The sequence below is a fragment of the Nyctereutes procyonoides genome, unplaced genomic scaffold, assembly GCF_905146905.1.
Source record: "Nyctereutes procyonoides isolate TBG_1078 unplaced genomic scaffold, NYPRO_anot_genome, whole genome shotgun sequence".
Lineage (NCBI taxonomy): Eukaryota > Metazoa > Chordata > Mammalia > Carnivora > Canidae > Nyctereutes > Nyctereutes procyonoides.
The window spans coordinates 11,068,218-11,080,544 of record NW_026575132.1 but is presented as its reverse complement, the minus strand read 5'-3'; the positions used below and the strand labels follow the sequence as shown (position 1 = coordinate 11,080,544).

At 50.5% G+C, this 12,327-nt stretch overlaps 1 protein-coding gene and 1 pseudogene across 2 annotated transcripts; both read right to left on the bottom strand.

Moving 5' to 3' along the window:
* Window positions 1-364: 364 nt before the first annotated feature.
* Window positions 365-2,327, bottom strand: LOC129522878 (cofilin-1-like; annotated as a pseudogene).
* Window positions 2,328-2,665: 338 nt separating this feature from the next.
* On the bottom strand, window positions 2,666-8,142 carry FZD7 (frizzled class receptor 7). Of its 2 annotated transcripts, XM_055345389.1 has the most exons (3): window positions 6,348-8,142; window positions 3,805-3,883; window positions 3,089-3,144 (listed from the first exon to the last, which is right to left on the bottom strand). In XM_055345389.1, exons 1-2 carry the CDS (start codon window positions 8,064-8,066, stop codon window positions 3,827-3,829), a joined length of 1,776 nt encoding a protein of 591 aa, XP_055201364.1. In that variant the 5' UTR covers window positions 8,067-8,142; the 3' UTR covers window positions 3,089-3,144; window positions 3,805-3,826. The 2 variants fall into 2 exon arrangements, with proteins under 2 accessions (XP_055201363.1, XP_055201364.1); XM_055345388.1 differs by lacking the exon at window positions 3,805-3,883 and having other exon boundaries at window positions 2,666-3,144.
* Between the last annotated feature and the right edge of the window lie 4,185 nt (window positions 8,143-12,327).

Genomic DNA, 12,327 nt, shown 5'->3' with positions numbered 1-12,327 from the left:
TTAAAAAAAGATTTTATTTATTTACTCGTGAGAGACATAGTGAGAGAGGCAGAGACACAGGCAGAGTGAGAGGCAGGCTTCCTGCAGGGAGTCTGATGCAGGACTTGATCCCAGGACCCCAGGATCACGACCTGAGCCAAAGACAGAGCTCAACCGCTGAGCCACCCGGGGTGCCCTAATTCCTATTTTTAAAAAAGATTTATTTATTTAAAATAAATAAAATAAATAAATAAAACCCAGGTGCCCCGCCACCATATGTTAAGTAATATTCCAAACAGCACTTGGGTCTCTATAATGACATTTGTCAATTTCTGTCTAGAAATATAATTATTTGCTTATTCCTCCTTGGGCGACAGCATGTTCACCCTGAACTATGTCCCCAGTTACTCCAGATGGACTGCCTTTTTAAATTTTTTTAAATTTTTTTATTTATTTATGATAATCACACACAGAGAGAGAGAGAGAGGCAGAGACATAGGCAGAGGGAGAAGCAGGCTCCATGCACCAGGAGCCTGACGTGGGATTCGATCCCAGGTCTCCAGGATCGCGCCCTGGGCCAAAGGCAGGCGCCAAACCGCTGCGCCACCCAGGGATCCCCTGCCTTTCTTACTTTTATCTGTTTCTCTCCAGTCCCTGTCAGAGCACCTCCAATATAGTTACTGCTTGAGCAGTACTTCCTTTTTTTTTTTTTTTTCACAACGTTCCATTTATACACAGAACTAAACAGACAAATACAGAGTCACTATTGTGGTTAGAATTTGGCAGCATGGGAAAAGGGAGGAACAGGTGGGGAACTGGGGTGTCTTTAAAAAAATACAGCCCTTCCAAACTGGGGTGCCTGAGAGGAACTTGGTCTGCTTCAACCCAAGAGGAATCACAAGATCAAAAATGGTTTGGGAAGGCCAGAACCGTCAGGGATAGAGGGAGGAGGAAGGTCCAGGGGGTCAGGGGGCTGTTTGGCAACTGGGGTGAAGGGATTGCCCTCCCTCTGCTGGGATCCCCCTAGCCACTCGGGTCTGGCAGGAAGGGGGCAGCCTGCAATACCCATGGGCAGGTCTGGGGCTGCCAGATGCTCCAGGCTGGGGCTGGAGGGTGCTCACAAAGGTTTGCCCTCCAGGGACATGACAGCACTGCCCCCCAGTTTCTCTGCCAGGGTGCAGCGGTCCTTCACCTCTTCGTAGCAGTTTGCTTGTAATTCATGCTTGATCCCGGTCAGCTTTTTCTTGATGGCATCCTTGGAGCTTGCATAAATCATTTTGCTCTTAAGGGGTGCAGACTCAGGTGCCCAGAAGATAAACACCAGGCCCTCCTTCTTGCTCTCCTTGGTCTCATAGATTGTGTCATAGAGGACATAGCAGTCCTTGTCTGGTAGCATCTTGACAAGGGTGGCGTAGGGGTGGTCTACAGTCTGGCCCACATCACCTACCAGGATCTCCTTGCCCTCCTTGAGGATGATGTTCTTCTTGTCCTCGCCCAGGCAGAGAAGTACTGCCTTCTTGCGCTTCTTCACCTCCTCTGGTGTTGGGAACTTACACACCTTCATCTCATTGAACACTTTGATGACACCGTTGGAACCGCCACGCCAGAGGCCATGCTTCCGGAAGCAAAGGGAGATAGCAAAATGGGTCAGAGGAGAGGAGAGCTGTTGTGGCTGCTGCCCAGATCCGACTGAATCTGCAGCAGTGCTTCTTGAAGTGGATCAGTTAATGGTAGACTACTATTGTCTTGGACAAACTTCCTTTTTTCTACCACTGTTGTACTGAGAAAACTACAAGTGACTCAACTTTTTTTTTCTGAAGAGAATAAGAGGCACAATGTGTGGTTACCAAAGATTTGACATTTTCATGTGCCCTCTTAACTAGTTCATTTTTGTATAAATGTGAGGAATACAGTTTCAGATGTAAGAAATGTCACACACTGGGAGCAAGGTTTATGAAATCAATTTAATGCCAGTAGGGGTGAAGTAATAGAAAAAGAGAATAGGCCTATGAATTGTTAAGTCCACATTGGTGTGCTTGTGGTCCCTTCTAGGATTTCCTGGAGCCCTATAGACTGTTATGCACCACCCACATATGCATATATAAAAATATACCATCTATAAATAGCTACCTGCCTTTTCAGTGAAATTAAAGATGAGTTAGAAGAGAATTTCCCAGTGTGATTACAGGGCTCAAACCTACAGCTGCTACACTCCTGTAGTTCTACCAAGAGAATTTCTAATATCACTACTTTTTATTAAGCACACTTAAAAAAAAATCTTTAATGGCAAATGTCATCCACAGGACATTTATTTATTGCCATGATTTCTCACATACCTACTCAAAAAGATTAGGTGTTGCGTATGGTTATTGTGTAAATAATTTTGTTTTATCAACTACAGAAAATTTTCACAAGTGTTTCTGCTCCTTATCTAGGGATTAACACCAAACTACTGCCAATGTTTTTCTTAAACCCTACACATGCCCTTTCATGAACAGTCTCCCTCACATATTTTCTGCTAAGATGTGTCTCTTTAAAAATCTGCGAGCTTCTAAAATTCTTAGGTAAGAATCAACTGTGTAAGGGCGCACCCCTATGTGAAAGGAATTAGACTGAACACTTTTATCTTTGCTTACAAAAAAGCAGGTAGTAATTTATTCATACAGTCTTTGTTCCCTCACCAAAGACCAAGGCTCTTCAATCTTTGAGCACCCTGAAGAACGAGGCAGCTCCGACAAGAGGGGGGACACATTTATAGGAGCAGTCACACAGCTCTCCCCACACAAAGGTCTAAGTGCCTTTAGCAGTTAATTTGTGAGCAAAAAACCCCATCGGGAGCCTTCGACCTACTCTAAAAGCAAACATTCTTAACAGGAGGTATTAGTGTGGTGTTAAAAGAGGCATGCTTTAACCTAAAAGGTGTCACTTTATGAGCAAAAACTGGATAAACCTAAAGAGCCTTTAAGTCGCTATTTTTTTCCTTCCTTGATGCCAAAATCTTCACAGGTTAAGATGACCTCACAGCCATTGTGATGTTCAAAACCCAGGAGGATCTTAAAAGATGCTCTGCACAGAGTGCAGCGGCGTGGCTTCCTCCTCCTGGTGAGGACTGTCACTGGTTTTCCTTCTGTGTGTTTGTAAAACACACCAGCCATGTGAGCAAGCCTGTTAATTAAAACAAAAACAGAACTGTTTCTGTTGAGCTTTAGAAGTACAGAAGCTTAGAGCTGAAGCAGGGAAGGAGAAACAGCAGCGTCCAGTCTGCTGCTGGGTCTTGATGGCTGCCCAAGAATGAAGCAACTGTTAGGAAAAGCCAGGAAATAGGCACCTGAATTAAAGCAGAGAAACGAGTAGGGAAGAAGAAAAAAAAAAAAAAAAGGCAAGCGAGTGAGGCTTGGAATTGGAAGTATTTAGAATGCCTTTATCATTTCCCTGAGGGACTGTTTAATATCAAAGTGGCTGGATAGGAAGGCTTCTCAGTCTAATCTGATTCCAAAGTTAGCCTCTCCGAAAAGAGAAAAGAATAGCTTCAGTGGCTTGAGGCCATCCTGGGGTCAGGCCGGAGTCTATTCCTGCCGGAGCTGCTGAGTCACTGCCACCTCGGGGAATCACTTGACCTCTGGTTCAGTTGACCTAGAAGGTAGAGTGAAGCCTACAGCTGAGAAGGCTCCATCCCAAAGGCCTTTGCTATTAACTGGAACCCTCTACTGACTTTCCAGCCACAAGACCCGAAAGGATTTAAGAATTAACAAATTAGGTAAGGTGCATTGGAATACAAAAACAATTTAAAAAAGAAACATACACAGACAAACAAAATATACTCACTGAATTCTTCCCACGGAAAACATCACCAGAAAAGCAGACCGAAAATATCTTCCAGTCCTCTTTCAAATATGGTCTGCATCTTTGAAGAGTGGTAAAAACATGGATCGGATAAGCACTTCTCTTAACGAGATGGCCTATTCTATACCTTCCATAAGTTATCCAAAGCAGGATACTAAAAGGCTTAGGGATGTGTGGAATGGTAGTGTGGTGGTAGGCAGGAAGCAGCAACAGAAAAAGAAAAAATTAAAGGACAGATAAGGCATTCATTACACTGTATTTTAAAGGGCAAGGAAAAGACTTCAAATATAGAACATCTACATGAGGGACAGAGCCAATGGTATCCCTCTATACCTTTTCATAACACAGAGTTCTGTTCTTTGGCTTAAAGATATATAGGAATTATAAACTAAATAAACATTCACTTTGTATTAAAAAAATTTATTTTGTGATCTGTACATGTGATAAAGTGGGGCTTCCTTGTGGACTTTTAAAGCAAAACAAAAACCCAAAGTAAAAATGTATAAATACAATATATATTTTTCTTACAAAAATGGGAGATTTACAAAATATACATACTGCACTTGTCTCTATTTTACAAATTTCACATGCAAGAGATACAACACAAAAGATGCCAAAAACTGTGTAGTGGACATTTCAAATCTGACAAATGAGACTCATTTTGGAGGTTTAAGAAATACAAGGTCGATGTTAACTTTAATATAAAAAGCAGCTCCACTCAACTGAACATTACATATATAAAGTAACGTGTACTCCTGACAGTACCCTCTATGGTTTAAAAACTGTTTAAAACAGCATTTAAAAATTGTTTTGAGAAATATAATAGTGTTGCAAGATTGAAGGGTGGTGTCAAAGGTGGAATAAAGGTTACCTCCCATGATTCTCTGCTCAGCTTTAGAGCATTATGCAAAAGAATCAGTTCTATTATAGAAAAAAAAAGTACATGATTTAAGATTAATAAATTTAAGTCATGCAGCACATTTCAAAGAACTCCAGAATTACTTTGAAGTTTACCTTCTTTTAATGACTTTCCTTAAAAATGGGACCCATGGTTTGAACTGTCCCCTTCATTCACTGCCGTTTCTGCAGGTCACCTCCCCACCCAGCCACACAAAGACAGGGTCAGCATACACATGATGTTTTATAAACGGATTTATGGAACTAAGAAAACAGGACAAAATGGTTCTTTACTTTTTAAAAATTTTAACTTCTTTATTATGGAGGCTGAGGGCATTATGCTTTTCCTTTTATCTTGAAGGATTCAAATCAGAAGAAAATAGAAAACCTAAAGGCAGGTTTATAGGAAGAAAAAAATAATAATAAAGGGAGAGATTTCCCTGAACATCTGAACAGAGCCTGCAGATAGGATTGTGTGTTCTGAGTTAAATTTATTTAAAACAAATACAACAAAACCCCCTGCATTTCCTTTAGCCAAGTCAGAACCTCTGACTGGGGTATGGAAGCATGGTGCCGTTTACTTTTCCTTAAAAAGGAATGTTTATCTCAGCCAAATTAACATCCAAAGGGAAACCTCTGACTTGTGCTACTTTGCCTATAAAAGTTGCTGTCTTCACAGTTATGCCTTTCTACAGGAGACACTTGTTTCCTCTTTTGTCTCTTACAACAAAGACAAGGGGGAAAATGCACTCCTGTTTTGAAAAGCAACAAGTCATCACTTCTTTTCAGGGTATTAAACCAAATAAAATACCTTCTTCCTTCTGCCTTCCTCAGAAAATAAAAAAGCAGAAATACCTACTACTCATCTCCTTTGCCTCATCTCTAAATGTTTATCTTCATTTCTTTCGCATCCTCACATTAGGATTCTAGGAGGCGGGCCTCCCAAGACCTCCAAATGCTTATTTTACAAGACTTGAAAGGAGTAGGAGAGGAAAAACAGGCGGGAGGGGCCAGGGGAGGAGAGACTGTAATGTCTGACCCTGGAAATTAACCCATCTGGGCTCCAGTTTGGCCCCAGTGAAAAGAGATTATGGTTTGACCACCGCTTGACAAGGACACCGCAGGGAGTCCTCCCTTTTCCCAACAAAGCCGCCGCCGCAGACAGAGCTGTACCTTTCACCCGGGCCTCACAGGAGTGAGGACAGGCCACTTGTCTTGCAGCAGGGGAATCGCTCAGTCTCAGTTCAGCCCCGGGGCCAGGAAGAACTCAGAGCCATCTCTGCTGGGCTCAATCTCGATAGGCCCAGGTTGGCCCCGCACCTGGCGTGATTATTAACATCAGCCTTACCATCATCACCATCATCATCATCATCATCCTCTTTCTCCAAGTCTTTGCCATAAGTCTTTTCATCCAAACCGTCTTTCCACCCAGGCCTCCTTTTCCAAACCCACTCCTCGCCCCAAATCTACAACTATCATCTCTCTTCCAGGTCACTTCTCATTGGAAGGGGGCGGGGGGTGTGCAGGTTCCAGAACCCCACCCCCCTCAACAGTTCTCTCCTTCCCACGTCTCTCCCCCTGCTTGGGGATGGGGGAAGGGAGGGTGGGGGAGGGGCCGGGGCTCATACCGCAGTCTCCCCCTTGCTGCTGTGGCTGAGTCTGTGGTAGAAGCGGCGCCAAGACTGCAGGGTCTTGCCGGACCAGATCCAGAAGCCGGTGGTGATGCCCACGATCATGGTCATCAGGTACTTGATCATGAAGACAGTGAAGTCGGGGCTCATGGGCGGGAAATGGCCAGGCGGGCAGGGCACCGCGTAGCTCTTGCACGTCTGCAGGAGCCAGGTGCGCTCCCAGTGTTCGCGGAAGGCCTGCTCGTAGAAGTAGCAGGCCAGGACGATGGTGGCTGGCACCGTGTAGAGCACGCTGAAGACGCCGATGCGCACCATGAGCTTCTCCAGCTTCTCGGTCTTGGTTCCATCGTGCTTCATGATGGTGCGGATACGGAAGAGGGACACGAAGCCGGCCAGCAGGAAGGACGTGCCAATGAAGAGGTAGACGAACAGGGGCGCCAGCACGAAGCCCCGCAGCGCATCCACGCTGGACAGGCCCACGTAGCACACCCCGCTGAGCAAGTCCCCGTCCACCTGGCCCATGGCCAGGATGGTGATGGTCTTGACAGCGGGCACAGCCCACGCGGCCAGGTGGAAGTACTGCGAGTTGGCTTCGATGGCCTCATGGCCCCACTTCATGCCGGCTGCCAGGAACCAGGTGAGCGACAGGATGACCCACCAGATGGAGCTGGCCATGCCGAAGAAGTACAGCACCATGAAGAGGATAGTGCAGCCCTCCTTCTTGGTGCCCTGCGCCACCGTGCGGTAGCCGTCGTCTGAGAAGCGCTCCACGCACACGGCGCGGTCCTCCAGCAGGAAGCCGGCCACGTGCGCCACGGCCACCATGAAGTAGCAGCCCGACAGAAAGATGATGGGCCGCTCGGGGTAGCTGAAGCGCCGCATGTCCACCAAGTAGGTGAGCACGGTGAAGAGCGTCGAGGCGCAGCACAGCACCGACCACACGCCCACCCAGAGACGGGCAAAGCGCCTCTCCTCCTCCTTAAAGTACATCAGGCCGTTGGCTCGGCCCGGCTCGCACGGGGCGCCGCAGTCGCGCTCGCCCAGGAAGCGGTAGCCCAGGTAGGGGGGCACCTTGAGCTGGCGGGGGCACGAGAACGGGAAGGCAGCGCGGCCCCTGCCGTCAGCTGCCCCCGGGGGCAGGGCGGTGAAGGGCAGGTCCGGCATGTAGGGCGCAGTGGGGTAGGCCGTGGGGCCGCCGCCCGCGCCCCCCGAGCCGTCGGACGTGTTCTGGCCCACGCAGATCTCGCCGGCGCCGTGCACGGGGAAGTTCTCACAGCGCAGCCGCTCGGGCCACTGAAAGCCGAACTTGTTCATGAGCGCCTCGCAGCCCTGGCGGGCACGCTCGCACAGGGAGCGGCACGGCGGGATGGCCTGGTCCAGCACGGTGCACACGGGCGCGTACATGGAGCACAGGAAGAAGCGCAGCTCGGGAGAACACTGCACCTTCACCAGCGGGTAGAACTGGTGCACCTCGAGGCCCGCGTCCTCCTGGTTCGTGTGGCCCAGCAGGTTGGGCAGGATGGTCTGGTTGTAGGCAATGTCCGTGCACAGCGGGATGGAGATGGGCTGGCAGAAGCCGTGGTCCGGCACCGAGATGCCCTTCTCGCCGTGGTACGGCTGCGCCCCGGCGCCGGCGGGCAGCGCGCCCAGCAGCGCAAGCGCCAGGGTGCACAGGCCCAGGGGCGAGCGCGCCGCGGCCGCGCCGGGGCCCCGCATCGCCGGCCACGGGTGCGGCGGCGCTCTCAGCCCGAGCAGCGCGACGACGCGGCCGCGAGAGGCTTGGATCCGGGGAGGCGCGGCCGCGCCCGGCGCATGAGAGTCCTCCCGGCGCCGCGGCCGGGGCGTGGGCGGCGCGGAGCTCAGGGCGCTGCAGCCCGGGTGCCCGCGCCGCGGGGGCGCCGCCGCCGTCTCCGCCCAGCAGCGGGGCGGCAGCCGGGAGCCCCGGACTCGTCGGCCCGGGCCGGGGGCGCGGACCGGGGCCGCCGCCTTCTCCCGCTGCGACGTAACGGTGCGGCGTTCTCCGCGGCGAGGAGCAACAAGCGTCTCGGGTTACCCTTCAAAGTTTGCCCAAAGTCGGCCGGGCCACAGCGCACGGCAGCGCACGCGCCCCCCACGCCGAGTCCGGCCCCCGGCGGGCGAGAGCCGGCGCCGCCGCCCGTGAGCCGAGGCCGCCGCCGAGGCGGTGCTGCTCCGCCTCCTCGCCTCGAGGCTCTGCTCGCCGCCGCCGCCGCCGCCGCCTTTCCTACTCCCCCGCTCCTTCTCCAGCCCCGAGAGCTCGGCCCCCAAGTTTCTGCCAAGCGGGCGATCCTCGCTCCGAGTCCGATCGGCGCTTTGCAGCCAAGAGCTCAGCGAGTTCTTTTTGGAAATCCAGTCGCACTGCGTCGGAAGCCGCGAGGGCCCGCTGCCCGCGGCCTGGGCCTGGCCTCTCCAGCCTCGCGAAGCCCCAGCCCGAGTGTCCCGGCGCCCGCCCGCCCGCCCGCCGCCGCCGCCGCCGCCGCCGCCGCCGCCGCCCGCCGGGAGGGAGCGCAGAGTAACGCCTCGGAGTCGCGCAACTCACCAGAAGAAGCGTCGGGCTCGCGGGGCCCCGGGCCGCCCCGCCCCCTCCCCTCCCCCCATTCACAAACCACGCCGGGGGCGGGCCCTCGGGCTCCAGGGCGGCCCAATGGCAGCCTTTGTTTTCCGTGTGGCGGCCTCCGGATTGGGTGGAAGTCTGGAGGGCGGGGCGAGGGAGGCCCGGGGGGGCGGAGCCTGCAGCGCTCTGGGCGGATTCCTGAGGGGAGGGGCAGGGGGCCGGGACGGAAAAGTTCAGAAAAACTTTTACGGTGAATTCGCTCGAGGGGTGGGGGGTGGGGGGGTAAAACGCACCAGAAAGGGAATTGGCTTATAAAGATGTGTTCCTCTTCCGGGTCCGCTAAAACACTCGTCTCGAGCTGGAGGGCGCAGCGAGGGAGGCTTTCCTGGGAGCCGCTGGGAACAGAGCAGAGGGACGTGACCCGGAGTCACGGTGGCCCTGCCCGGGCCGGCAGCGCTGGGATTGGCAGGGCGCTTCGGGGGCAGCTGGACCCTAAGTGCGGGCTTCGGTACCGAGCGAGAAGGGTGCGCCTCCCAGGTCGCCCTTTTCTCCCCAGACCCAAACAGACCACGTGAGGCCACAATCCCTCGCACCCCCCTCTCCCGGCTGCAGGAGGGAGGAGGGGCCCCGCGTCCCAGGGACTGGAGTCGGGAGGAGGGGGCCGACTTAAGCGGGAGGAAGTGCAGACCCCTCCTAGGGGGCTCGGGGCCCCCGGGGCCCCCAGGCCGCCCCGCCCGCGCGCGCGGCCCGGAGCCTAGCAATCTGCTGTGGCTTTAGAGCAGCTCCAGGAAAACTAGGGGTTGGCGGGGGGACGTGGGGAGGGATGATTTTAAAGTACCTGAGACCGAACGCCCGGGCACACAGGACGGCTTGAAGCGCGTCTTGGACTGCGGAGCTTTCCCTGGATCTCGGGCGCGTGGCCACCCGGGGTCCCCTCTGCGCTGCAGCAGCAGCGACCTGATCCTGTAGTTGAGACGCGCGGAGAGGAGTTTTAATGCGTGTTAGAAACCAGGGCACTTGCTAATTAAGGAGTTTTCAGAACACAAAGAGAGGTTACCCGTGTGCTCCAGTGGCGTTTTCTGACGGGCTAGCGGTCTTTTGTTCCCGGTCAAATCTTCGGTCTTGCTCGCGGCACTGGGCGCTCCCGTGAGCTCCCCGGTTACTCCGGGCGAGGTCAGAATTCAGAGGTCAGAATTCACCGGGGGGGGGGGGTTCTCCCCTCTCTCCGGGAAGCAGGGAGTATCGCGAATTCCCATGCAGGAAAGTGACAGTTTGAGAAAGGCTAAATGTCTCTCACTGTCTCTGATACACACATGCAAACACACACATGCGCACGTGCACACACGCACATGCACACACACGCACACACACATGCACACCCAATACTATGCTTAAGAAAACGTTACTCCTGGCTGAGCCTTTCCTTCTGCCAGCCTCAGTTCCAGGCGCTGGACCCTGTGAGATTTCTGATCAGGTTGCGTGTTTGTAAAAGTTGCTGCTTTTGCTGACTCGGGTGAGCTGCTTTTCCAGCAAGAAAAAACAGGTTCTGAAATGTAAGACAATTCATTGGGTTCCCTTCTGTTGGAGACTTTGGCTTCCTCTGTTTTTCTTTATTTTCTATTACTGAAGTTTACTGAGCATCTTACCTACCACTTCACAGTTCTTTGTCCTTTCCCACTCTTGTTAATGGATCTGGAGAGCGGAATCATTTGGGCCAAGGTAGGGTGTCAGACAGCTCACATTCTCCATCCGCTGCTCAACAGGAATCCCCCCCCCTTTTTTTCTTTCTTCCCAAGCATCAGTTTCCCCCCTCACACCCAGGATCTTATTTGTTTTCTTTTGGGTTATCTGCCCCAAGTTAATACAAAGGATTAATGACATTTACTTTAAAAATATTTTATTCCTTCCCTATATATATTTAAAGGCTTCTCTTTTTCTTTCTAAATTATTATTCTTACTACCTAACATTGGGGAGCATTGATATTGCCTTGAAAGATGTTGTTTAAAGACAATGCTGCTGCTTTGCTTTGTCATTTAAAGTGTGTGTGGTAGGGGGTTGGAAATTCTTTTTTCTCTCTGTGAGCTTCTGGATATCCTCCTTTTCTAAATCAAATTTTCATGCTTATTCATCAGGCCACTGATCTAAGTCATCTTTGCTTATTGAGGGAGAAATTGCAAGCACTGTCATCAAATAAAATGAAAACCGACAGGATAAAATACTCTGTCTCAAATACAGCTAAAACCAGTTTAGTTGATGAGCTTTTACTCCCCATATTATAGCCCCAGACAGCTCCCTGATGATAGGTAATAGGGATAATTAAAAAGAAAAAAGGAGAACCCTTTAAGAAAATACAAGAGATGAATGAAATAAAAAAAAAAAAGTCTACAGTCTACATGAGTTGCAGAAAACCTATCCCAGATGGAAAGGATCACCGATGTGAATCCTGAGTCCGAGAGCACTGTGAGCAGACAAGTGCAAAAAGCATAAAAGCAAAGACTAATTTTTGGAGTGTTTTGTTTTCTAAAGTGATTTTTAAAAACCCACTAAAAAATTATTCTGAAAAATAAGAATTCGCTGTTTGTGAGAGGGGTGTGGTAGCCTTCTGTGCCTTGCCCGATGCAGAATTCTATGATTTCAAGGAGCTGAGTAATAAAGGGATGTAGATCAGAAAAGCCAGTTCACAATGTAGGGGGCTAAATAGCCTACTTTAGACTCTATGATAAATGTAGTAGTGTTGGTTCACATTCTGTCCAGGATCAATTTAATTTTCTTTTCCAAGCAATTCTTTCCACACCCAACTCCCAAAGCCACTAACTGGTATCTTCTTTGGAGAGCTAAGGGTGGAAAATTTTGTAACTGTCTGCTGCAAAACTTCCAATTGTCCCTGCCCTTTAAAACAACAAAGGCTTTTATTTCTTCACATCATAGTCATATGGTCTCATAGAAAAGTGATGGTATTCATTGGCTCCAGTTATGTAAATGCTACTTATTTTGGCCAAGTCCCAGGTTTATCTAGTTGAATTACATTCTGATGTCAGGCCAGATTTGAAAATGGCCACCTTCGTGGTACCACAACCCTGTGGTTGTAGTGAAACTCCAGCTGCAAGAATTACTCATGTGAGACCAGAAAGGGCAGCTTTTAACATATACTTCCTTTTTGGCCTTTTACCAGACAATTTTTGACTTTATAACATTAAGGACTTGGAATTTCAAGTTGCCAAGTTGCCATTGAGTTCCTTTCATTTTAGTTTGGGGTGTTGGATCATTCCCAGAATGGGAACATTGTTATCCCTAAGCAGACTTCCAACTGTAATGAAAGTTAGAGATGTTTAGATTGAATAAGAGGGCAGCCATGCTGAAGTCCTGATAGGTGTGCTAGGCCCCACCCAGTAGAGGTGATTTAT